This window comes from Zingiber officinale, chromosome 7B (genome assembly GCF_018446385.1).
Source record: "Zingiber officinale cultivar Zhangliang chromosome 7B, Zo_v1.1, whole genome shotgun sequence".
Classification (NCBI taxonomy): domain Eukaryota; kingdom Viridiplantae; phylum Streptophyta; class Magnoliopsida; order Zingiberales; family Zingiberaceae; genus Zingiber; species Zingiber officinale.
Genome location: NC_055999.1, coordinates 485,042 through 511,210, shown reverse-complemented (window position 1 = coordinate 511,210; position 26,169 = coordinate 485,042). Strand labels below are relative to the sequence as shown.

The 26,169-nt window shown below is 38.9% G+C and overlaps 4 protein-coding genes across 4 annotated transcripts; 3 read left to right on the top strand and 1 right to left on the bottom strand.

Annotated features, from left to right (window-relative positions):
* Nucleotides 1-5,113: 5,113 nt before the first annotated feature.
* Nucleotides 5,114-7,085, top strand: LOC122003448. Its single transcript, XM_042558550.1, has 6 exons — nucleotides 5,114-5,355; nucleotides 5,482-5,649; nucleotides 5,713-5,790; nucleotides 5,865-5,930; nucleotides 6,070-6,135; nucleotides 6,219-7,085. The coding sequence occupies exons 1-6, from the start codon at nucleotides 5,164-5,166 to the stop codon at nucleotides 6,882-6,884; spliced, it is 1,236 nt and encodes a 411-aa protein (XP_042414484.1). The 5' UTR covers nucleotides 5,114-5,163; the 3' UTR covers nucleotides 6,885-7,085.
* A 3,946-nt stretch (nucleotides 7,086-11,031) lies between these two features.
* LOC122004873 (40S ribosomal protein S14) lies at nucleotides 11,032-14,159 on the top strand. Its single transcript, XM_042559705.1, has 6 exons — nucleotides 11,032-11,140; nucleotides 11,331-11,453; nucleotides 11,547-11,592; nucleotides 12,641-12,726; nucleotides 12,817-12,946; nucleotides 13,889-14,159. The coding sequence occupies exons 1-6, from the start codon at nucleotides 11,138-11,140 to the stop codon at nucleotides 13,954-13,956; spliced, it is 456 nt and encodes a 151-aa protein (XP_042415639.1). The 5' UTR covers nucleotides 11,032-11,137; the 3' UTR covers nucleotides 13,957-14,159.
* A 485-nt stretch (nucleotides 14,160-14,644) lies between these two features.
* LOC122004872 (uncharacterized protein At3g28850-like) lies at nucleotides 14,645-20,288 on the top strand. The gene is made up of 2 exons (XM_042559704.1): nucleotides 14,645-15,968; nucleotides 19,651-20,288. The coding sequence occupies exon 1, from the start codon at nucleotides 14,724-14,726 to the stop codon at nucleotides 15,945-15,947; it is 1,224 nt and encodes a 407-aa protein (XP_042415638.1). The 5' UTR covers nucleotides 14,645-14,723; the 3' UTR covers nucleotides 15,948-15,968; nucleotides 19,651-20,288.
* LOC122007381 (putative clathrin assembly protein At1g33340) lies at nucleotides 16,368-20,117 on the bottom strand. Its single transcript, XM_042563251.1, has 3 exons — nucleotides 19,863-20,117; nucleotides 19,703-19,771; nucleotides 16,368-17,411 (listed from the first exon to the last, which is right to left on the bottom strand). The coding sequence occupies exons 1-3, from the start codon at nucleotides 20,115-20,117 to the stop codon at nucleotides 16,368-16,370; spliced, it is 1,368 nt and encodes a 455-aa protein (XP_042419185.1).
* Nucleotides 20,289-26,169: the final 5,881 nt, after the last annotated feature.

The window sequence follows — 26,169 nt, the reverse complement described above, 5'->3', positions numbered from 1 at the left end:
GAGGTTGATTGATGAAGACTCCGTGGGCCACCGAACAACTATCGAAGAAATTCCTTCGAAATATTTGTCACACGGCGAGTTTAGGGTTAAAAACTTTGATCTATGAGGGTAAAAATGTATTTGAACATTATAAATATATATTATCACAATAATTGAAAAACTAACCGTAGCAGCTCAGGCAGAGGAGATAATTTTAAAAACTTTTTTTTCCATGTTGATAATCTGTGTACAATAAGAAAATCATGGCTACCAACAATAGGACTTTCGAATTTAGCTGGCACATGTTTTGTCAGCTATATGTAGATGTAGCTGCTACAAGGTGTTGCAGTTATTAGCCGAGGTAGCTGCTACACCGCATCGCAGCAAAGCAAATAAAATCAAAGGCGCTGAAGCATCTGAAATATTTTTAAATCAATTATTAAGCAATTTTAATTAAAGACATGACCAGTAAATATTTTTAGGGTTAATCTTTTTACAAAAATACTGCTACTAAAAATGGGCCTTACCGCATTAGCTGCAACAAGTTGTGGCAGCTACATGTTGAGGTAACTGCTACAATGTGTAGTGCTTATTAGTCGAAGTAACTGCTTCAACACGTGGCACAAAAACAAGGCAAAGCTAGTGCAACATCGCATATTACATTTTCACATTTTTTTTAGCAAGATGAAAACTCTGCTACTGGGTTAATCTCTGCTAGAAAATAGGCCTGCTAGAAGACCGACAAACCAACATTGTAGCTGCAAATAGAGGGTTAATCTTAAAGTGTAGTGTTAATCTATGCTAGAAAATAGAGGAGCTAGAAATCCGACTAACCAAGTTAGCTGCTACAAGGTGTGGCAGATTCACGTAAATTTAACTGCTACACGTTGTAGCAGCTTCGTCTCCATGAAGCTGCAACACCTTGTAGCTGTAAATCAAAGTCCACCAGATAGCAGGCGGTTGGTGCAGCCGGCCTTTCACTTTCCCGGCAGGGGCCCAAGTGGTCAGCCGGACGACCTTCAACGAAGACGAGGGAGACGGAGAGAGCGAAGGAGAGAGAATTCCAATCAATCTGTAGCAGGAAAGGCGCTGAAGCAGTGAAAAAATTTTTTAAAAATAATTTTTGAATCGGGTTGATATAGACAATATGAAAACTATGGGTACCGAGTACGTTAATCTCTGCTAGAAAATGACAAGGTAGCTGCTACAAGGTGTGGCAGCTTCATGCACAGTTAACTGCTACACGTTGTAGCAGCTTCGTCCCCATGAAGCTGCTACACCTTGTAGGAGCAAATGAAAGTCCACCGGAGAGCAGGCGGTTGTTGGAGCCGTCGACCATCCAGGTCGTAGCATAAGTCCTTCCGACCTTCTACCACGACCAATCCAAGTCATATCCTACAAGCACGGTTTCATCAGTCGTAGTAGTTGATGCAACGGTTAGAAATGGGAGCAAAGTCGCGGTGCATCTTTACCGATTTCACAAGGTAATAACGGTGTGGATTAAGAAATTAAATTGGAGTGAGGTGGTAGGATCTCACAGTAGACCTGCGATTGAAGATGCCGAGCAACTCTCCGACCAGTGTTAGAGTGTATACTAAAAGCCTAGCTTTTGGTATAAACATTTATCTAGAAATAAGAATCACATTGGTCAAATGCCTACATTTATGATAATGTAGTTGTTCAATTAATTTATATTGTAGATAACATGGTGTGTGGTGTCACACACAGAGGATCATGTTATCAGTACCTTATAAATTATAAACAGTAATTCACGACCATAATGGAAAGGAACAAACCATTGGAAGGTCGTAGTGTAATTAGGTATTAGTTTATCTTAACTATATAATTACACTAGTACACTTAGAGTGTATTGAGTAGGACCATTAGAGGTCGTTTCTTTTATATTGACTTTATAAAGAAACAAAGACCTCAGTTATTATGGAAGTGTGTGCTCTTAATCCTAATATAATAACAAGCACATATATTTGATATTTATTTCTTTAATTTATCAATGAGTGAGATTTAGTTCGATGAATCAATAAGCCCGATAAGTTGGGAAATGATATCACTTATAGTGTGTATTGTTGATTATAGAAGGAAACTGTGTCCTAGTGATCTAGGTTGAGAATGTCCTCAAGAGGAGCTCATAAGGATTGTCATGTTAAACCCTGCAGGTGGACTTAGTCCGACATGACGATAAGGTTGAGTGGTACTACTCTTGGACTAAGATATTAATTAAATGAGTTGTTAGTAACTCGCTTAATTAGTGGACATTTGACATCTTAAACACAGGGAGACTAACACACGCATAATAAGAAGGAGCCCAAAATGTAATTTGGGATTGGTGCGGTAGTTCAATAATAGTTTTTTAGTGGAATGAATTATTATTGATGGAATTAAGTTGTGTGTTCGGGGCGAACACGGGAAGCTTAATTTCATCGGGAGACCAAAACAAATTCCTCCTCTCGATCCCTATCGTAGCCTCTTGTATATAGAGATTTATACCCACCACATACCCACCTTCTTACCCAACCAATAGGGGTCAGCCAAGCTAAGCTTAGGGCCGGCCAAGCCTAAAGGGTGGCCTTAAGGTGGTCGGCCAATAGCTTGGAGCCCAAGTTTAGGTGGCCGGCCACATCATATTAAAAAGGATTTTTTATTAAAATTATTTCTTATGTGGATATCATAGTTTTAAAAGCGAGTTTAAAAATTAAATCTTTCCTTTTAAAACTTTCTACAAAAGATTAAGAAAAGATTTGAAATCTTTCCTTATTTGTAGATTGAAAAGAGATTTTATTTTTAAGAAAAACTTTCCTTTTTGACCATGATAATAATTTAAAAGAGAAGTTTAAAAATTAAATATTCTCTTTTATTAGTTTCTACAAAAGATTAAGAAAAGATTTGATATCTTTCCTTATTTGTAGATTGAAAAGAGATTTTAATTTTTAGAGATAACTTTCCTTTTGGAAATTATCCACATGTTTAGAAGAAGAATTTTAATTTATAAAATTTCCTTTTTATTAACCAATCATGAAGGGATAAAAATTATTGGAGAAATTTTTATAAATTTCTAGAAACAAATTAGGAAGTTTTAATTCTTGTGTGAATTAAATTTTCCTTGTTTTGGGGAATTAGAAGTGGCCGGCCATTATTATTAAAAGAAGAAAATTGTTTTTTAATTAAAATAATTTTTCTTTTTTATGACAAAAGAATTAAGGAATTTTTTATTAAAATTTTCTTATTTGTCAAGACCAAGGATTATAAAAGAGGGGGTAGAGGTGCCTTCACGGGTGATCAACTCTATTATTCTTCTCCTCTCTTTTTCTCCTTGGTGGTCGGCCCTAGCTTCTTCCTCTTCTCTTCTTCTTATGGCCGGCGGCAACCTCTCTTGGAGCTCTTGATGGTGGCCGGTTCTAGCTAGGAGAAGAAGGAGAGAAAGGTGGTTTTGTTTCTTGCATCCCTTGGAGCTTGGTGGTGGTGGCCGGACCTCTACTTCTCTTGGAGAATTGTGGTGGCCGAAACTTGCAAGGAAGAAGAAGGTGCTTGGTGGTTCTCATCTCGGAAGATCGTTGACCACACAACGTCCGAGGTTAGAAGAGGAATACGATAGAAGATCAAGAGGTCTTTTTAGAAGGTATAACTAGTAACTTTTCCTTTCCGCATCATGCTAATTATTTATGGAAATAATACCAAATACAAGAGGCTTACGATTCTAGTATTTCGAATATGTTTTTCGAAGTTGTGTTCTTTTATTTTTCTTTTCCTTGTGATTTGATTGTTCCTTTTGGTTGACCTAAAGTTATTTTAGGAAATTAAATATTAGCTTTCCATAAAAGGTTTTGTCTAGTCGGTGGTGGTTGTTCCCATATCCAAGAAGGTCATGTGCCTCGCCACATCAGTACTAGGAACCAATTATGGAAATTAATATTTAATGGAATTAATAACTTAGGTGATTTGGATCAAACGTGTTAAGTTCCGCAGGAGATCCAAGTCTAAACCTTAAAGAACAAATAGATTAAGTTTTGGATCAAACGTGTTAAGTTCCGCAGGCGATCCAAAATTTAATTTAAAAGAACACATGGTAGCTAGAAAAAGGTTCAGACCTTTGTACAAAATTTTCGTACAGTGGAACCTCTAGGTTTTCCGAATAGCAACCAACAACCGGGAGCGCGAGGGACGAGTTTGGACGGAGGGATCGAGGGAAGGGGGGGAGCGGCGAGGCAGACCAAAAATATTGAACTTTCCGGAGAAGCGTCAGGTCGCCCGGAGGACGGACGCCGGAGGGGATCGGGAGCGAGGGAGAGAGAGCGGGGAGGGAGAGGGAGGGAGAGAGAGAGAGCGGCGAGGGAGATTTTATTTTTGGTAATAAGCGCCGCCGAAATTTTGAACAAAGGCGAGAAAGGGAGAGAATAATTTCCATGGATTATTATATTTGTAGTGAAACCGAGCTGGTGGTGCCACGTCTGCGCGTCGCTCACGGTCACGCATAAAGCGTCGCCCAGTATAACATTTCTCTATATATATATATTTAAAATTTAAAATTTTAAAGGAATTTTGTCCGCCTGTAGGTGCTGCTGTTGTCCAAATGTGGCCCATTTAAATGAATCAAAGTGTGTCGGATGAGTTGAGCCGCCGCCGCAGCGGCGGCGGCGATTTATAGACCTCCTTGAAATTTATGGCGGTGACTCTTGCAAGTTGGAACACTTAAATGGCCGAATCTAATACGATGCTGAAGAGGCAGGAATATCCCGACAAAATCGTCAATCTTCCATCAACACGTCAGCAACTTCTTCTTTTGATGGGAGATCGGGAGTCCACTCTAGTTCTGATACGTCGAGTTGCCGCCCTGCCGCCTGCCATCCCAGCCCTCCAATCCGGGAAGGGAAGCTCCGATTCATGGCTCCTGCGTCTGCATCCAGCGTAAGCACCGAGCCACCGCATCCGGCGACTGCCGCGCTAACACGCGGCGAACTGAAACTGACCCACGTCGCACCCCAGGAAGGGGCGACCCTCCTCCCGATTCACCACGTAAGACGAGCGCGATGCCCCCGACCACGTGGCAGCCATCGCCTGGCGCCGCAACTGAGTCGGTGCTCATTTTGCGCCCCTCGACTCTTCTCCTAAGTTTGGATCGATTTTAAAGCCGAAAGTGAAACAGGGTGGGCGCGCGCGAGTCGATCTTCCATGGCCTCGCCGCCTCCGCCGCCGCCATGCGAGATGGCGGAGATGGAGCTCGCCGCGGCACAAGCCCTGGCTCACCTCGCCGGTGCAGCGGCGACAGAGAGCGGTGGCGAAGGCAGTAGCTCAAGGAAGCGGATCAAGAGCGAGTCGCCTCCTATGGCTCAGCCACGCAGCGTCCACTTCCGGGACCAGGAGGTGAGACCCCTGCTATTCTCGATGCGAGGCAACACTCATCTAGACTTAGAACAGTAAAAAACATTGACGAATCTTTCAGCAAATTCTAATTTATTATCACAGTGAGCATGTATACCTTTGCTTTAGGTTACGAGTTCAGCTCCTGGCTGTAGCCGAGATTACATTGCTGATAAGGTAGAAGAATTGATAGACATCAATCAAAATTTTGAAATGATCAAATCGAGTGTCAAGATCCCAAGTACAAGTAGTCCCTCTTCTTCACGCAGTACCAGAGTGAAGCAAAATTTGACAGAGGTTTGTAAATTTATTCACACTAATGTTAGTGAGTACTAAAATAATGTCAGTACGTACCTACAGGCTGAAAAGGAAGAACGGAGATTGCGCAGAGTCTTAGCTAATAGAGAGTCAGCCAGGCAGACCATTCGTCGGCGTCAGGTGAAAAACTATGTTTTTTCTTTACATCCAACATTTTTCCAAATGTGCTTACTTTTGCTTGATGAATATTTTAGGCTCTTCGAGAAGAATTAACGAAAAAAGTGGTTGATTTGTCAATGGAAAATGAGAATATGAAATTGGTAAGCAACAACATCTTTATCATATTTGTTAGTTTAGAGTTGTTTTCACTGCCCTGTTCCTTTATCAATGAGGTTGTAATGTGATATTTGACATATTTATAAACTTCCTTCTGAATTTTTGAATTGTCATTGATTGTAGGAAAAAGATTTGGCTATGAAAGAGTACCTTTCACTTAAAGATGCAAATGAAAAATTAAAAGAACAGGTTTGGCATACTTTCTCTAGAGTTTATGCTAATTAATTTGTATTTGAGATGAAAAATCATCTTAATTTTTTCTTCTTCCATAGATTGCCAGGGCTATGAGGTTTGAGGATGAGAAAAATCCTGATGTGACGACATCTAAGTCAGAATCTTCGACGCCATTGATAAGCAAGCCTCAGCTTATCACCTATGAGAAAACACCTGTCTTATCGGTTATGTATCCTCCTCGGCCTTTCATCCCTCAAGACGCAACTGTTTTTGAACAAGGTGGTTCTAGCTACATAAGTGGATCAATGCCATCCCATTACATGCCTTGTTCTTGGTATTACCCCCTTCCTCGTGAAGTCTCTGGATCAACAATGTATTCTGAATCGACCCAAAGCAAAGATGTGGAACAAATTGGCAGCGAGCTTGAATTAAAGCAACCTCGCAACCAACTGGACGTGATGGAAAGGCTCTCTTTGCAAGGAGTTCGCCGAGCTCCAAAGGATCCTGCAACTATTGTTGCTGCTAAAGAGGTCCTTAGGCCTTCTCCTGAAAGACCTACTTCATGCCATGAAATTTCTTTGTGCCATGATAAAGATAAAGAAAAAGATAAAGATATAGCAGAAGAATTGCAGGGTTATTGTACATGGCCTCCTGATAAAGTATCAAGTTCGATGACGGCAACAACCAGAACTGCAGCGGATGCGAGAAAGAGAAGGAAAGAAATAACTAAGTTAAAACAATTGCATGGAAGGCACACAGGATGAACAGCTGAAACCCCAAATTAGTATTCATGGGTCTGTATTTATCTTCCCTCTTAGGCCATTAGTTTGAAGGTATACAATTGGTGCTAGGTTTACTAGTAGTGATATCATTATGATATTGGTGCGTGTTTTTGCTCATGTTACTTGGAACTATGCTTTCCAATACACAAACAATTGGCTAGATATGGATAGTAGAAGTCTGTTTCTTACACACAACCCTTGTAATACGTACGTCAAATTATATAGCATATATTAGTCCGATCAATACAAGCAACAACTGACGATATTGACTTTATATATTCACTTAAAAAAATTTATATTTTGAGAGGAAATTTGGTTGTTTTTAGTCTCCTTCACATTCTCCTATATAGATTGATAAACGTCGTGTGTAAGAGCCATCTTTTTATTTTGCTTGGAAGAATATATATATATATATATATAGGAAGAATATATATATATATAAAAGTTTCAGTGTAGATTACAGATTATAAATTGTCATCATTTTTTTTCTTTATTATAATATGCCATCGACAACTGCTATAATATGCCTATTATTACAAAGATTCTAAAGAAATCTCTCCTCTAAGTTTCTAATCACTTGATTTAATGGTCATTTGACTTTTTTTAATGATAGACAATTGTAGAGTTGATAGATATTTATTAATTTTTATAAAGTTTCACATAGTTGTGGAAAGGAATTTCATAGAGTTCTATTTACTTTTTTGTAAGATTTTTACAGCTATTTATAAATTTTTTCATGAAAAATTGTAGATTTACAGAAAAGAAAAAAAAATCTAAGGTTCGTTATTGTTAATATGATGAACATCGCTCTACATTTGATTTGCTATTGTAGCTCTTCATGCATTAGCATTTGTTCGTTGTTGTTCTTAAGTAGCAAATAATTGATCAAATCAATCAACATCATGAACTTGTTATGGCAAGGATGATAAAACTTCATTATCTGACTCAACTAAAAATTCATCATAATGACACTCATTATGAAGAAAAATTATGCAATCCAGTACAAGCCAAAACAAGCTCAACTTGTGTTGTATATAAAAATGGAAGAGTTGTTTTGAATATTTTAAATCATGATTTAATATTCCAAATACTCTCTCAATGGCGTTCCTCAAGAAGTCATGACAAAGATTGAACAACATCTTTTCATTTTCTGGGTGACGACCTTAGTCAGTGAATTCCTAGAGATGATAACGTACACCTTGAAATGGAGCTAAAAATTGACACCGATTCAGATATCCACCATCCACTAAAAAATATTTACCTATCAAACCATGTTCATGAAATCAAAGGACCAAATATAAATAACATATGTAATTTTGAAAAATTACAAATAAAATAAAATAAAATAAGCAAACAACATACAGAATAAAATATATATACCTTGTGGAACTTCAAGTTCATTATTTCTGGATAAAGTATATGTCAAAACATTTGAATCATGGATAGATCCCTCCCCAACTAAGCACATATATGAATTTTAAATCAAAGTTGCAAGTTGCCAAAACATTTTGAGAAATTGTTCCATGACGATTACGATAGCTATTAGTATGATGTGCAAGCACCATTGCTGGGAAATGACTACCATCAATAGCTTCAACGCAATCTTGTAACAATGACAAAATAATAACAATAATAGTAATAGAAATAAAAGAAGAATTTCTTTACTTACTTGAAAGGACAAAATCTTATATTCTACATTATTCTCTCAGGCACTACAGATCTAGGTTTAACCATCATATCTGTTGCAATGGAATTTAATATTTTCAACACCTGGTTAAAGTTTTGGCTAGTATTGTAGTATGATCGATCAAATGTTTTATGAATCAAATAGTATCTTGTATCTTGCAATGATGTTTTTTTCTATAAGGATGTTGCACAATTTTAAAAGTACACCAAGGTGCATTCTCTAAGAATTTTGCAATGATTTTCTTTTAATATTCTATGAATATAATGATATCCTTTGGAAGTTGTTGGCCATCTAAGGGATGATGGACATGTTCGCTATGCATATAAGCTATATGCTCAACCAATTCCCATAGATCTTATAAAATTCCACTAACAAACACCTAAGTATTTCGTTTAATTTTTCTTCCAATACCTCTTCTTTCATTTTTCTTCTATTTCATGCATGTTAATGTTTGACATTTAAATGAACCACCTCATATCAAACAAGAAACTAAAATAAAAAAAAAACTCTAATAATTTATGAAAATCATTTCACTTATAACCAAAACAAGATATAATTGATAATCAAACAAGATATAATTGATAATCAACTTGAAACATGTAAATTTATGCCCCAAAATTCACTCATTCATTCAATTTATAGTCTATTCATCTTAAACGCTCTTCAATGGTCATTTTCAAGAAATTAATCTTCTTTTATTAGGTAGTCAGCAAATCAAGTACTTTGTATCGAGTACGATGATCCAAGTTTGGGACCTCCTTGATAGTGTCCCAACAACCTTCATCTACATTCCCTATTGATTCTATTTTAGAAGTCACCTTCTCAAGAGTGTGAGAGAGTCTATACATAACATTTGCATTAGTATTTTTAAAAGTACTTGATTTTCTTCAAGCTCGATCCTATCTCATTTTCTAGTGGTTGGAGGAACTTTCGAAGTTATGGGTTGAGATGGCAATGGTGGAGCAGACTTCTCGAAAAATGAAGGCTCGTATGAAGATTTTTGTCTATCACTTTGCATGGATTCACCAGTATTGTGATCAAACATGTAATCATCTAACAAATTAGTACTTCGATTTCCTTCCACCTCTAATGTTCTTGCATTAGTGTTATCTCCTAGTCTCATCGAGTATTTTCCTGTAGTAGTTGCATTTCCAACTGCAATTCTCAGATCTTTATAATCCTCAAAAATATTTATTCGACAATGTTCATGTTTCGGGTGAAACTGCAAAGACTGAAAAATAGCAAGTGTTAAAACTAGTTATAATTCTAATCATAAATGTAATTTTTATTATTTTAAATATAGAATACTAAGCTTAAAACAATCTTTCCGTATTTCTTCAAGAGTTATGAATTTCTTTGTCTTAAGATCTCATCCAAAGCCAAAGTTATGACGCATAAGCTTAAAATAGTTGTTATACCTAAGTTTGAACTACTTTAAACAACTTTGATATTGTGTGAAAGTCTTTTCGATTGTAAGTTTTTTGTTTAGAATGATGAAGTTACGCATACCTCCATATGTAGATCGGAAACCCTCTTTTATAATGTCACTGCAGTGTTTGTGCACGCATCTCAAAGTATATGCACGTTTCCTAGGTATTTTAGGAAAAGACAAATGAAAAGTGTCCTTGACATCATTCCTTAAGTCGGTCATACAACTTTTTGATGTGATAGTCTGGAAGTTTTAAAAGTACGATTACTTGCTAGACGTGCTCCGCTATCAGTGGTACAAACTCCCACAAGGATAAATGAGAGAGAGCTATCGTCCTGCTTTTCACTTGGCTTTACAAGTGTTGGAGGATTATTTTTTGTCTGACCGGATATGCTTTTTGCTCAGCGAGGACATTCGTCTGGGGAGTTGTGGCTTGTCTGTTAGCCTTAGTCGCTCGACGCTTGCTTTCCGAGACCCGCCACTCAGGCATGGCTTGTGCAGGTTGTTCGGCTTAGTTTATCTGCTTCATGGGACTAAACCTTTGACTGCTCTGACTTTGACCTCTACGCCAATCGTTTTCTCCTATTTTGACTCGTTAGTAGGGCCCCTCTTCAACAGATAACATTAGGTTTTTATGAAATTTATAAAAATTTAGAATGAATAGATCTAGACTTTTAAAATATATTGAAAGTAATTAAAATTCAAGACGGAATACATTCTAAATTAATCCACAAAATCTGTTATAGTTTTACAGAGAGAAAAATACTTCTAATTTTTTAAATTTTATATCTTGCACAGCCCTATTTAGCAATTATCTTTAAAATATAATATCCATTTCAATTATCATTTAATCTTAGAGTCATAATGTTGTAATAAATTTAAAATTATACAAGGTATGTGACAAATTTATAAGTTAACCCAAAATTAAAAATATTAATATAAGGGCGTTTCATCAAGCCCAACTAATGCAGGCCTAGTTAGCCCACAACAAAGCCCACTATAGAGTTTTAATTGTAACTGAGAGCACTATAAATTTGTGGGTCTGCTAGGGTTTGTTCCTTCTTGCTCGATTGAGGGGTACTTCCGCCGTCTTGTTGCTCTCTAGCTCTCGCTTCGACCATGGTATAGAATGGGCATTATCTTCCCATCTATCTTCCTTTTCTCCGAACAACATAACTTGTATTCATCCTGTATTTGCTACATTTTTTTTTGTTTTTTTTTTAAAATCTCTGACTCTGCTATTTGAGTGCTTTTCATTGTTTATATCTATGATTCTTATCTTAGGGATTGAGTTTGTTTTATGAATCCGCAGTCTGGAAGAAAGAAGACCAGGGAGCCCAAAGAGGAAAATGTGACGCTTGGCCCGACTGTACGAGAAGGCGAGCAAGTTTTTGGCGTTGCCCATATTTTTGCGTCATTTAATGACACTTTCATCGTGAGCCTCGATCACTTGTTTCTGAAAAATCAGCTTTGAAGTCCTCATTATTTCTTATTTATCACTAATAAAGCATCCTTTTTGATTCCGCAGCATGTGACTGATTTGTCTGGAAGGGAAACACTTGTCAGGATTACAGGTTTTCTTTACCTCACTACCATTATCCTTCTATTGTGAGCAGGCGGGGTGGTGTTTTATTGCACTCTAGAGTTTGTTTATGAGCATAACTATTCCATGATTTGCGATATTAGTGAATTACTTTTCTATTTCATGTACACTTGTGCACATGCAGTCTAACTCTATTTACATTTAAAACATATTACCCTAGATTTATTGTTTAGTGTTACTCAATATCATTCTAAAGTATACTTGATAAGAAGCTGATTTTCTGTTTGTTTTGAAGTTAATTTAGTTTTATGCTCTAATTTATAAAAGTGATAATGTAAAGATATGCTGTATAACCTAATTGTATAACCTAATTTGTGTTTTTTTAATATTTTCTGTTTGTAAGTGTAAACTAATATTTAGATTCTTTGTTGTTGATAATTTTTAACAATTGTCTTGAGTTTTAGTTTTGTTAGTACTGTTAAATGCTAAATATTTTTATGAAGAATGACTCCATCTGCACCTACCCACAATTGATATGCTATACTTTTTGATACCATGTGCATTTTATGACATGGATAAAGATAATAATAGGCTGCGAATTAGTATGATATGTATTTGATGTGTAGATGCAATGATATATAAGATAGAAAATGATGGTGTTGATAGTAATACCAGGCATAATCATGTTTAAAGTGTTGATCATGATAGCAATTTTCATTACGTCTAATATAGTAACTGTGCTTTGTCCTTTCTCTCTAGATATTCTCATTTAAGATGGGGAAGTTTGTCTTTATACGAGATCTTAAATTGACTCTTATGTGTGCATATCCTTTCAATGTTAGATTATAAAGCCATTTTTTTGTAACTCTTGGTTCAATAGTGGTTGATTTTGTTACAGTGATATATGATGACCATAGCAGATGGACATAATCTATGTGGATTGGCAATTTGTAAAAAAACAAACAAATTATTTTCTTTATTTGACCATTTAATTTTATTATCATCTATCATCTTTATGTTTATATATTAAATTTTTTTATGGATCAGTGTTGTATGATAATGGCATTTCCTTTATGCAGGTGGTATGAAGGTTAAGGCTGATCGAGATGAGTCATCTCCATATGCTGCCATGCTTGCAGCCCAGGATGTTGCACAGAGATGCAAGGTCTTCCATTTAGCAGTTTTATATATCAATAATCATGTTTTACTTCACTTTTTTCCTTGATTTATTTTGGTTCCTCTCTTGTTTCTGTAGGAACTTGGGATTACTGCTTTGCATATTAAATTACGTGCTACTGGTGGTAATAAGACCAAAACACCTGGTCCTGGTGCTCAGTCTGCTCTTAGAGCCCTTGCTCGTGCTGGGATGAAAATTGGTCGGATTGGTAAGTTGATTCTTTGTTTTGTAGACATTATGTGATTGCAGTAAGTAGGTGGAGAACACAAAATTTGAACCTCATTTGTCATTTGATGATACATTGTCTGTTGTTGGATTTATCTGCATAACTCTTAGCTAGAAGTATCCAACTTAGGTAAGATTTTAAGTGAGACATATGGTTTTGAATGTTTCATGAAGGGCTTTTTGAATTTAGTATATTTATGCAAGTTGAGAAATTCAAGAAGTGTATTACTATAATTTAGAAGCATTTGGGAATGAGACAGTTGAATCAGGTCTTTAGGTGCTGATTTTGAGGATTCAGACTTGCTTTATGTTCATTTTGTGATTCTTTTTATGCCCATGCCCTATCCTTCCAGCCCTTCATTTTGGGTGATATGTTTTGCAACCTTCTCATGCCTCATCTCCTCACTTTCCTCTTCATGATGGCCAGTCTCCTCCAGTCACTTTATTGTTAGAAAATTTTCATCTCATATTATCAGACCTCTGATGCTGGTTCTTTATCTTCTCTTTTCTCCTGCTTGTAATCTTCATTTGAGGATGATCAGTTTGGCTTATTTACCTGGTTTTTAATATCTGTGCGAGTGTCGTTCCATGTTGACTCGGATAATAGGAGGAACGATGAGTCTGAGTACCAGAGTTTCTTAGCATGTCTAATTGTCAGACATTGATCTATGATGTTTGAATTGAAAATTTTCTAACTGCCTTTTTTTTCCCTCTTTGCTATATTTCTCTAGTTTCTACCCATATATGTGTATGGAAATGATGCCCTTTGTCATATCTAATTGTTACAAGAACTTATTGAGGCCTTGTGCCGATTTTTTTTCCTAGGCAAGCTATTGTGGTTTTCTCAATTATTTTCTTCATCTATCAAAGTTACATGCTAAACCTAATTTTTAAGCGTGATGACATTATTGGTTGCTCATTGCAGAGGATGTAACTCCAATTCCTACCGATAGCACGCGCAGAAAGGGAGGAAGAAGGGGGCGGAGGCTGTAGTTTGTCACCGTATCTGCATCAAGCTTTTTCGTTAGCATTTTGGAAATCAAGGTCTTTTGTTAGCATTTTGGAGATTGATTTCGGATGTACTACAATAGCTTTGTGGTTTCTTATTGATAAGATATGGAGCCTTCACTACGGACTTAACTTATCATCTATGTTTCTATCCTCTTTAATAATTGCTATCATCAAACTTCTCTATCCATAATACTCTTATGTTTGTTTATTTAAAACATATATATATATATATATTTAAATTTGAAAATTTTCCACTTTGATGAGGCTTTTTCGTCCTTTCCCACCTGGAGAACCGGATACCGGTGTGATTTTGAATCCATAGATTGTTATACTGAAAAAAGCGATCTCGAAGCTGTTGTCGATATAAAGTCGCTGGTAAATTTCAAATTGCCTGATGGGTTTCTTTCGGAACTAGATCGTTCCGACGCGTTATTTTAACTGATTCAAATAATAACGACGACGCGTAACAATCCAGCCACTCACCTACACCCCACTCTCCTACTCACCGCATGCCCCACCTATCAGCGAGGCCCAGAATATTTAAAAGCCGCATCGTATGGTTATGGCAAATGGGTATAGTGATTCAGCGTTTGTTTCGACGAACGCGAGGGCCCCGCCCGAAACCGGTTTCATTTCAAACGCATGATTTTTAATTCATTTATTTATTAATCTTTGTACGTTTTTTTTTTGAGTTCAATTAGTTACGGAAGGAGGAAGGATCGGAGGCTCGGAGCGAGTGGCGGAATCTGATGGGTTGCATCTCCTCCAAATTGTTCGCCGGCGTCGACCTTGGCGAGGACGTCTTATTCGATGAGGTCGATAATCCCGACGCCGGAGGCGTCTGTCCTAACCATTTCGTCTCACTCACCTCTACCACCTACGGCGCCCTCAAACTTGACTATGCGGACGAGAAACCCACCGTCGAATCCGAAGCTCTTCCGAAACGGAGCGTCAGCGAAGAGGAGGCCAGGACGCCAGATTTCTGCCCGCAACCTGACGAGGAGGAGGAGGATCGCCCTTCGGAGGTCATCGACGCACAGGAACTCATGGGGGACCTCGCCTCCGAAACCCCCAGCAGGTCTCCGGCGCAGAGGAAGAAACCCCCGAAACCCTCACCGCCGATGCACCGTTCTCCGGAAGTTAGGACCTCGACGTCGCCCGCTAAGCCGAGGAGGTGGCCCATCGGAAAGGAGAACACCCCATTGCGGTCGGAGCCCAAGAGGTCGCATTTCGAAGCGCACCGTATCGCCGATCCATTCCGTTCCCTGGACAACTCGCCGTGGATCAGCTTGGTTTCGGCGATGTCGAGGAAACGTACCCCCAATAGCGAAAAGTGCAAAAGATCCGAGAGGGGTTCCGGTGACTCGCGGTCGAGGAGGAGCTTGAGCCCCCTGTTCGACCCCGAACTCGTGGCTATGTTCGAGCTGCAGCACTGCGAGGAGGGGAAGAAGATTACTACGAGGACAGTGGACGATAAGGCATTCGAAGCTGCAACTTTGCTTCAGTCCTACGAGCGCAGGTGCCCCGGGGGAGGCGAGAACGCAGTGGTCCTCTACACCACCACGCTCAGGGGCATCAGGAAGACCTTTGAGGACTGCAACGCGGTCAGATCCCTGGTGAAGTCATACGGCGTCCGCGTCGTGGAGAGGGACATCTCCATGGACTCCGGGTACAGGGAGGAGCTGAGGCTGCTGATGGGGAAGAAGGATGTCAAGGTCCCGTCGGTCTTCGTAAAGGGCCGGTGCATCGGCGGCTTCGAAGAGATAGCTAGATTGGAGGAGGAAGCAAAATTGGAGCCTTTGCTGGAGGGCTTGCCGAGCGCGGTCAAGCGGTGCGAGGGCTGCGGCGATCTGCGCTTTGTCATGTGCATGGACTGCAATGGCAGCTGCAAGGTGTTGGATCCGAAGAAGAACAAGGTGAAGTGTGGAGAGTGCAACGAGAATGGCTTGATCCGCTGCCCCATATGCTGCTGACAACAGATTTTTGCTTTCGAGGTTCGTCTCCCTCACTCATCTTGTGCGTCGTTTAGTTTGATGATCTTATCTTTAAATTTCAAGAAGACATTGCGGTCCTTGATCGAATCTGAAATGGATTTTAATTCTCCATTCAAAACACTCAGCCTGGACCAAAGTCCAGGCCACAAAGTGGAAGGGCAACTTGCTCTCCATGTCCAAAGTTAGCATGCCAAACCGCGTCGGTCACTTTCCTGAAAGTTCCACCTGCTTGCTAGCATACAAATTAAAAGTCAGAATGCATATAGATAAATGAAAGATCATATTCTCTATTGCCACATCCTTTAAGATCAGAATGCATAATCTTCAAGATCTCCCACCACGCATTCATTTGAATGCGATGGTGTGCAATCACATCGTCCCCAAGCTCGAAGCTCTAAGCTAGAGAGCCTCCTCCAGTCCTCCTCCTTCGTCGAACTCCACCCACACCATGCTTATCGTCGTCTCCAACTTCTTCCAAAATGGGGCGCAGGAGTCCTCCTTGTCTCCGCTGCTTCCTCTGTTCCCTCCTCCTCTAGACAACGTTGGAGCTCGACTCCTCTGCTCCAACGAGGCCACCTCCGCCGCCGTGACGATCCGAACGTACGGGTAGTCCAAGTTGCTCTTCCCAATCACGTCGACCTCTCTCCTCTTGTAGCTCTCGTAGAAATCACGGAGGCTCGGGGTTTGCGCGCACGCCTTGCGCATGATCGCCACCGTCGATCTCTTCGATGGCTCGTCAAGCTCCGGGTAGGCGGCGATCACCGCTTCCACATCGTCGGAGAAGCTCTCGTACACCCTGATGCTCTCCCTCACCACAATGTTGAACGCCGACTGCATGGCCGGGTTCGCTGCCGACGCGTTCTCCGGCAGGCAATCCATCGCCCGGTCGAGAAAAGTTTGACACTTGCGCAGGCTGTACAAGGCCCACTCTGGCGACGCCGCTGCCGCCGAAGGTATCTTCGCCGGTCGCAACCCGCCTGCTTGATTGATCGCCCACCCGAGCCTCTCCTCGAGGAACGCCGCATAGCCGAGGAGGAACCCATTTCTCCACGCCCCACACCGGGCGGCGGCGAGGTCTACCCTGAGCTCGCCGCAAGCCCACATCCCGCGCAGGTCCTGCTCGAAGTGCCTGTCGCCGCCGCGGAGCAGACGGTGGAGCAGCAGCAGCGCCTTGAGCGCCGCCGCATCATCCTTCCCCCGGCCGGCGGCCTCTAGGCGCGCGGAGAGCCTCCGGGATAGGAAATTGATGGACCCGGGTGCGTTGGAGACGAGGAAGAGGATCTCGTGCACCTGCTCCTCGCCGGCGTCGTGCTTGCCGCCTTTGGTGCACCGGGCCAAGGAGGCCTCGATCTCGGCGAGGACACTCCGTTCGCCGGCCATGGCCCGAGGCCCGATTGCTCGGTCGACGACCGAGCTCAACGCGGCCAAAAGCTTGCGCTTCACCTTCATATCAAGAAGATTAACTAGCACTAAAATAACTAGTAGCAGTGCATGCTGAGATGCTGCTCGTGAGGATAAACCTGGATGAAGAACCACCTCTGGGCCAAGAAATGAGACTTTTGTAAATTATATTCCCAAGTCAACTCTTGGTGGGGAGAATCAAGTTCTTGGGGAATTGGATTCTCATGCATCAAAATCTTCCTCCATTGGCATGCACAATTGAGTTTTACTCAGGGACTCGATTCCCACAAACATATCTCAGAAAGAAAGAGAATTTGGGAGGGGAATGAAGGAGAAATTTTAAAAAAAATCTTTGGGTTTGCTTGTTTACTCTCCCACTTGGTTCAGTAATATTCCCCTATATAATTATCCTCATGTCGGTTGACTCTGCACTAGTTATTAGCAATTGAGAACGACACTTGGAAAACAGCATATTAATATGTACAGATCAAATCCCTTGGAATTTGTTTGATAAGTGGGTTTTTATGTTAGACGAAATTGCGAGCTTCTTTTGTGGAAAGAGAACGACTGATCTGGATGTTCAGAGATTTTCGACTGTCTATCCGATTTGCATTAATTACTAGAGATAATAATTGGAAAAAGAAAACAAACTGAAGCATATCAATGTTCACTGTTGGAGAGCACTCTCTGAGAGCACTCTCTGAGTCTAACATGTCTATGGATCAAGATGGCATTTTTTTTTCTGCTTTTGATTTATCTCTGTTTACCAGTTTTTTCTTTTCCATATTTTTTTTCTTGAAGAAAACAGGGTTAGTTCCGGTTTTCATTTGCAAAATCAGATCGACACATTTCATTTTATTCTTCTAAGAAGTCTATATTCATAAGGGAATTTTATCTTGCCATATCAGCAATAGTCATTTGATTTGAAAACATGCTGATTGTGTCTTAAAGCTGAGAAAGCGGCTAGCCGGGAACGTGTCTTTATGGTTGACTAGAAGAATACTCCACAAGGTCCTACAAAAGTAAGAGCGTGAGTGCTAGGACAGGGAAGGGTCCTGATGTTAACTTTTCGACACTCAAATCAATGTTTGGTTTAGTGGAGAAGAATAGTAGATATAAATAGTAGCTAAGAGCACGTATAATAGTGCAACATCGTATATCATCGTCTGTGGATGAAAAACTCCCTTTAATTTTATAGTACTATTATAGCGTTTGTGCACACATCTCAAAGTATGTGCATGTTTTCCAAGTCAAAAAGTGTCTCTAACACCTTTTTTAAGTGGATACTTAAATCTCTGATATGACAGGCTAGAAGTTTCTAAAGTACTATTTGTTTGCTGAACATTCTCTATTATCGGCGACACAATCTTCCAAAAGAGTATGGTAAAATATGTAGGTGGGTCCCACTGTAGGTCGATCGTAAGCCGCTTGACCGCGACATCATCAGTTCATCCGTTCTGAATGGAGCTATTGGTATATTCTTCACTCGGCCTTATTGTTGTCAGAGAGATACATAATGCCCAATCGGACATAGACCTAATCGACCAGGGCAGTGGGTCGGTAACTTAGTACTTGGCTCTGGACCTCGACTGCACGTGGGGAGGATGACCATTCGAACAGTCCGCCCAATCGGCTCTATAGGCCTGCTCGGTCATCCACAATCCGCGGTTTCATCGTCCATCCAACCTTGTGACTTTGACTATCTAATTTTGACCATCATATCAGTTGATCTTCACTGCTTTCACCTATTTTTAGGGGGCCATCTTCCTCACTGTATCACATATATATTCTGATACCATTTGTTAAGATAGAAATAACTTTGAAATCACTTTTTAGATATATTAACATCCTCTATCGTCATTTTTTAGCATCAACATTATCAAAGACTCACTGTTATAAGCAATCTCAGATAAGTTAGATGCTCAAATCCACTCTCTCAATTCATCCTTTAAGACTAGATATCAATGCGTCCGGAACGTTGAATCACCTCTTCCTTGAAGCCAGCTGACAACATCTTCATCTCCCGTAAAATTAATTTAAAGCACCCCACAATAATTGTAGCACACAGAAAAAGGCATGAATAATGGTTTAATATCATTCAACCGAATGATCTCTAAAAAGATAATCCAAGTTTATCTTATTTGACAATGAAGTTTTAAAGGATGGACAAAGTCCATTGCCCGCATCTTCTTATGAACTCAATTTTGAACGATGGGCAATTTTAGGGATTGGGTACTCGAAGCAAGGTTGTCTCTTATGTTGTTTTGATATGGTCGTGCAGGGCCGGGTGTGGATAGAGGACGAATTGGCAGATAGCTATAGGGGAGAAGAACCTCCACCATCCCAATTTGTATGGGAGCTCCACGTTCAAAACACGCACGTCTCCAACCAGTGCAGTGTACCTGCACCCACACAGATTAATTCATTGTGAGAGAGCAAGATTAAATCCCAGGTCCCCGCCGATCGCATTCAAAAGAGCTGGGTTGAGCTCACAGCAATGGAAGCCAGCCCCACTTGGTGAAGCTCAGAGCTGCTGCTGCTGCTGCTGCTTTTACTACTACTCCTTCGTGCAACTATTTCATGATCATGAAATCCCTGTTGTTGCTGTTCTTGTTCGCTGCGTCCTTGTTGGTGCTCCCGCTCATTCTGCCGCCATTGCCGCCCCCTCCCTCTATGCTGCTGCTCCTTCCCGTCGGGCTTCTGGTTTTGCTCTTGCTCCTGGCTTTTGTGCCTTCCGACGTGCAACATGTTGCACCCTCCTTCTCTCCCTTGTAATTAAATAGGCTTAAATGGAGCATGTTTGTCCCTGAGATGGAAGTCTAGAGGTTTAATCCTGACTTAGCTTGTAACTGAGTGTCTAACCTTCTCATACGTTATTCAACTATCCTAGGTCAATAATTATCAATGATTTATTTCGTTCGTATTGATCTGAGGATGAACTGGAGGAGACACGAGAGACGAGTAAATCGTCTTTTGCCTCCATGAATGAAGCATGCTTTTATATATATATATATATATATATAGTATTATTATTTTGTGCATTCATAATTACATATCATGCCCGTTGCAGGAGGATCAATTTGGGGGAGAGCCAAATCCAAAAACAAAGGAATGTTTCGATCATTATTTTTAATTTTATGATAACTGAAATTGCTTCGCGAGCTCTTTCAATTTGAACGGTGTGAATAGCTATTAGAACATCAACAATATTCGATTGCCTATTTTGTCTTACCTTGTACAATATGCTTACTTTGTTACATATTCACAAGACAAATGAATCCATCTAAACTCTCGAATTCCTTTAATTTACTTTTTAAACTTTGTTTTTAATCAACACATGTGTTCAAAAACTACAATTATATAGGTTAGTGTGTGCACTTATGTGTCAAGACATTGCTTATGTATTTTATGGATAATTATTTTATACAGATAAATATTTATCATTAATTATTTACTGTTTTGTACTTATATGATTAATGATAAAATCCTATAGAATAATGAATATATTATTCTAAAATAGTCTTTGATTGGATAGATATCTAGCGAGGACATTGATATCTAGATCAACACTAAGTATGACTAGGCCGAGATAGACTGAGGGATGTATATCTAAGTTGCATTTGGGATGTCTTGACTTTAGAGGTACACTAGACATGACCCACTTAAGAGAAAACTATATATTAAGCATCAATCATCTTTCCTCTTATGAACGAGTGTAACTGATCTTTTGACTTGAGACCTTTATTTATTCTATGCGTGGAGTTATGTGCTTTGACACCGTTAAAAGTAATTTTTAATTGGATTGTGATTAATACGGTAGTTGAGTGTATAGCAAAATATAGAGAGAATAGTGTTGAGTCAATAGAGGATTCATCGCTCTCTTGAATTAGGAGTTAACATTTTGGCGGCTTGATAGAAATATTAGTGGCTCAAAATATATAGTCATGGGAGAAATGATTTATCATTTAAGAGGAGTCGATTATATTTTCGAAATCAAGTAAAACAATTAATTTCGTAATGATGTATAATATACCGAATTAATTGGGATGTAGGTTTAGATGAAGAGACTGAATTACATAGTAATCAGTTCATAGTGGTTTATAGTTTATGATCGATATTAATTTTATCACGTTGAGTGCCTAAAAATTATTGCTAGATGGTTATCTTAGTCTTTGTATAGATTTACACTCATTCGTGTATAAAATCTAGAGGGTCACATGCATAGCACGTAGACATGAACATTATTGATTATTTTAGTGGATGCTAAAATTAATTAATTAATTATTTCATAATAAGAATTAATTGGATTATTAATTAATTCTGAAATATCTAAAGCTAATCTAGATCAATATCAAATATGAATTTATTTGATACAAAGAATAGAAAATTTAAATAGCCATAATCATGATGATTAATGGAGAATTCGAGGAGTATCATAACGATGATTAATGAATAATTCAAAGAGTCATGATGAAGATCACATATGAAGAATTTATGAAGACTATAACTCTTCATCTTTCTAATTAATGGAGATCATAAATGAAGAATTAATGGAGATCTTAACTCTTTGTATTCCTTGGTAGTCATCCTCGGAAAGATTCAAGTGACTAATTCCTTCTCTCCATTTCTCCCTCGTCAACTTCTTCTTCACTTTCTTCCATTGAAAGAGATCGGTAGTGCTTCCAAGGTTTTGTCGATCCAAGAGGCTAGCACCTAATGAATCATATCAAATTCGTGATCTAGTGCACGTGAATATCGCTAGAGGAGTCACACGTGGGACTCTTATCCGTTTGTGATATCATTCAAGCTTATCGAGAACTCGAGATATATTTTTTTTATAATTTTTGTGTAAAACTATATATATCATGAAAAGATTCATAATTCAATATATATCTTCCGTTGCGCTTCGAACCCAACAATGTACACTAATAACATTTTCATACTTATATTTATTTTAGAATGCTTTTGAGTTTTTTGATGCTGCTAGTGCTAATCACGTCCTAGTTGTACATTTGAAAATAAAAAGATATGTTTGACAACCTTCCACGAGAGATGGCTCATCAGAGATTACAAAGATAATTATTGAATTAAAATCGAAATTCAACTTTAATTTATACGTTGAGTAACATAAAATCTTTAGGCCGTTAAGAAAGGAAGCAAGAGTTGCTTGAGATAATTTAGTTGACTGAAAAATTGGATTGCTTTGTATGACCGATTGCTAAGTGCCGAGTCATCCAACCGTCGAGTCAGTCAAGTGACGAGTCAATCGACTGTTGAGTGTCGATTGTCAAGTCCGAGTGTCAAGTCAGGGGATAGGCAAGTCAACATACTACTGAGTGCCAAGTTGAGTCAACTGACTGCTAAATCATTGAGTTAGCTGAGTCACCCGAGTGTCACGTTGGCGAGTTGCCAAGCCTGAGTTGGACAAGTCCGAGTCACCCAAGCCAAATAAGTGAAAGAGCATTGTTGCGTAGTCGAGGATTAATCTTGAGTCTAACTGATGAGTTCCTGAGTGCTCATAAATAAAGACGTTGTACCTGTGTTTGATGTAATTTACTTGAAACAGATTCATCCTCCTTCGATTATGTTTTGGGATTATGATGAATGTTCATTTTTCATGATACAATAACAAAATCATGTACATAACCAAGCATTGATTGTTCGTGGTAAATTGAGAAAATACCTGATTGTTATTATGGATAAACTGCTGAGCAAAAAATGCACTACGGAAAGATGATTTGAGGGAATAAAGGTGAGGAAAAATTTTGTTATTTTCTGCTTCTCAGTATTATATCCCGTTGCTTATGGTTGCAGCTTTTACTCGTCAAGCTCAAAACGTTAGTTGCCAACCGTCAATAATTAATTGACGATTAATGCATCCATTACAACACTTCATAAGTTCTTATGATAAATATTGATTATTCCACTTGGATAAATTTTTCTCCGATTGATATGATATTTGATGCTCACAAGTCATACTCATACTCAATACAATTTGAGTTTTGAATTTACACTCCTATGGATCCACGAGTTTCTCTCCAAATATTTGTTGTTTATTATAATATTTATAAATTCATAAAAACTAATCAATATGGGTTGAAATCCTCAATATTATTTTATACCTTTTTTATATGTATGTAAAAAATAAATAAATTAACTTTATTATTAATTACTATATAAGTCCAAAATTACCTGATTTATTATTAATTACTATATAAGTCCAAAATTACCTGATTTATTATTAATTACTATAAAGTCCAAAATTACCCGACCCAAGTTCGAATTCGAGCCGTTGACTCGCTTCTCGCACCATCCTTCTTGTTCGCTGTGTATTTTGCTTGACTTTTTGTGCTCCTAAGTTCCTACACACTTAGACACAAGGCATCAAACACAAACAGAACCTAACTTAACTCGGTTGATCACATCAAAACTATTGCAAGGTACTTACAGCTAGTTCCTCTTCATCTACTGAGATGCAATTTTTACGACATGAAAATGAAGAACTGCGCACTCAACTAAAGTCAATGGATGTGAGGATGACCTCTATAGACCAGTGGAAGGCCGCTGAAGAGCAGACGAGAGGCGAGGAGGATCATATCAGAGCCGCACATGATGAGTATAATGAAGCTCTCTTTGCCCGTATGTGAGCAATCGTGGCTAATTTTGTCCATACCTAGACACCACATGCTTTTGAGTCACAGGAGTCTTAAGACCCATCAGACCGTGGTGATTAGCTTTGTTTGAGGTTTGTTCAACTACAACTTAATTTTTATTTATCATACATAAACCATGCAAAATATATTCAGTTTTGATATTCTGATCTGCTCATTTCTAAATATTATATTACTATATATTTCAGAAGTCCTTATTTACATATTCATCACGACCATCATCATCATCATCATCATCATCATCATCATCATCTTTTTTCTATCCAAGTATCTTTTTTATTACATGTAAAATTAATTATACATATATGAAAAATTTTGAATTATATATCAGTCTAATCATAATTTATCGTATTTAACTTTCTGTAAAATTTTATATTATTAGAATTCTTTAGAGTATTTGTTATCATGGCATAGATTTATATATTTGATTCTGTACATTTAAATTGAGATATAGATATTTGTTTCTATTATTATATTTATATTTTATTTAGGTTGTGTTTGTTTCTATCTATTTTTCTATCCACCAAACTATTTATTTGTTTGTGATATATTAATTATCAGGATGTGTGAATTATTAGAAGTATGTTAGTTTGTATGTATGGAATGTTATGATGTGTAAAATGTGATATTTGTATATAGAAATGTTATCGCCTGTGATAGTTTTATATAGATATGTAAATTGTAAATAGGTAGATCTCGTATGTAAAATCTCCTGATACGGGTAATAGCGAATGGACCAAGAAAATGACGTGGTAGTTTTAGTCAAGAGAAGGTGCTAGTCAAAATTAGAATAGAGTGGTATTCTATACCTGGTTCTGTGGATTGCCCAACATCGAAGTTCTTGGGTCATGCTCGCGTAGCCCTAAGACAAGATGATCGGATAGGGTCAACAGGTTACAAACTCGGTCAGATATAAAGAATATAAGGCTCTTTGTGTGCACTCGGTCGGGCAAAGACTGGATGGGCTTAATGACACTTAGCCTTATAAACCTCTTAATATATGATCGGTCGGGAGAAGGATGATCGAACGTAAGACTCTCTGTGTGCGTTCGATCGGGTAAAAGGTCGCCCGGGCTTAAGGACATTTAGCCTTATAAAACTCTTAATATACGATCAGTCGGGCGAAAGCTGATAGAACGTAAGGCTCTCTATGTACGCTCGACCAGGCAAAACGTCGCCCAGGCTTAAGAGCACTTAGCCTTATAAAGCTCTTAATATATGATCGGCTGAGCGAAGGCCGATCAAACGTAAAACTCTATGTGTGTGCTCGATCGGGCGAAAGGTCGCCCAGATTTAGGGATACTTAGCATTCTAAAACTCTTAATAAACGATCGACCGGGCGAAGACCGATCCAACGTAAAGCTCTCTGTGTGCGCCCGATCGGGCGAAAGGTCGCTCGGGCTTAAGGACACTTAACCTTATAAAGTTCTTAATATACGATTGGCTGAGCAAATGCTGATCGAACGTAAGGCTCTTTATGTGCGCCCAACCGGGTAAAGACCGGACAGGTAGAAGGACACTTAGTCTTGTAAGACTCTTAATATACGATTAGCCGGGCTCAGTGTCCCCAACTTCATAAATCTTCTCAGGAACGGTCGACAAAGGTGCAAGTATGCATGGCCCGAGTAAGAGTCAATGGTGAGTAGGATATTTAGCCCCATGTGAACCTCCAAGAGGGTTCGATTGATGTAAAAATATTATATCTATTTCCGTTCTGCCAGACAACTGGACGGTCGAGTTTAATGTTCTTGATCTCATTGACTTTCATATGTCAATTGAATCTAAGGCCACCCAGACGTAAATGCAGAATATTTTCATACGGAGTTTTGAATATATTAATAACAGACAGTCTATCATACAACTCAAATACGGTCGGCTTAATGATCGGTCGAGATACATTTAGCAGAGGGTAATCTAACCATGTGGCCGACTCAATGACTAGTCGAGATGGCCAAGATATATCTAGCAGACAGATAGTCGACAACGTTCCAATAGCCTATCAAACTTGTCGGGGAATATTCCTTCGAGACTTCCTCATTGATTGATTGGTTATTGCAGCATACTCCTTCAATCACTTCATTGAAAGCCTACTACAAAAGTCACAAAAGAGGTACATTTATGGGTCGAAA

What these genes read in the sequence shown, in the direction of transcription:
- LOC122003448 (XM_042558550.1), top strand. Translation starts at nt 5,164, where the DNA reads ATGGCCTCGCCGCCTCCGCCGCCGCCATGCGAGATGGCGGAGATGGAG. An exon ending in AGACCATTCGTCGGCGTCAG is followed by an intron (nt 5,791 to 5,864) that starts GTGAAAAACTAT and finishes TGAATATTTTAG; the next exon opens with GCTCTTCGAGAAGAATTAAC. An exon ending in ATGAAAAATTAAAAGAACAG is followed by an intron (nt 6,136 to 6,218) that starts GTTTGGCATACT and finishes CTTCTTCCATAG; the next exon opens with ATTGCCAGGGCTATGAGGTT.
- LOC122004873 (XM_042559705.1), top strand. An exon ending in CATTTAATGACACTTTCATC is followed by an intron (nt 11,454 to 11,546) that starts GTGAGCCTCGAT and finishes TTGATTCCGCAG; the next exon opens with CATGTGACTGATTTGTCTGG. An exon ending in GATGAAAATTGGTCGGATTG is followed by an intron (nt 12,947 to 13,888) that starts GTAAGTTGATTC and finishes TGCTCATTGCAG; the next exon opens with AGGATGTAACTCCAATTCCT.
- LOC122004872 (XM_042559704.1), top strand. Translation starts at nt 14,724, where the DNA reads ATGGGTTGCATCTCCTCCAAATTGTTCGCCGGCGTCGACCTTGGCGAG.
- LOC122007381 (XM_042563251.1), bottom strand. Translation starts at nt 20,117, where the DNA reads ATGTTGCACGTCGGAAGGCACAAAAGCCAGGAGCAAGAGCAAAACCAG. An exon ending in TGGGGCTGGCTTCCATTGCT is followed by an intron (nt 19,772 to 19,862) that starts GTGAGCTCAACC and finishes GTGTGGGTGCAG; the next exon opens with GTACACTGCACTGGTTGGAG. An exon ending in TACAAATTGGGATGGTGGAG is followed by an intron (nt 17,412 to 19,702) that starts GTTCTTCTCCCC and finishes CTTGATATGAAG; the next exon opens with GTGAAGCGCAAGCTTTTGGC.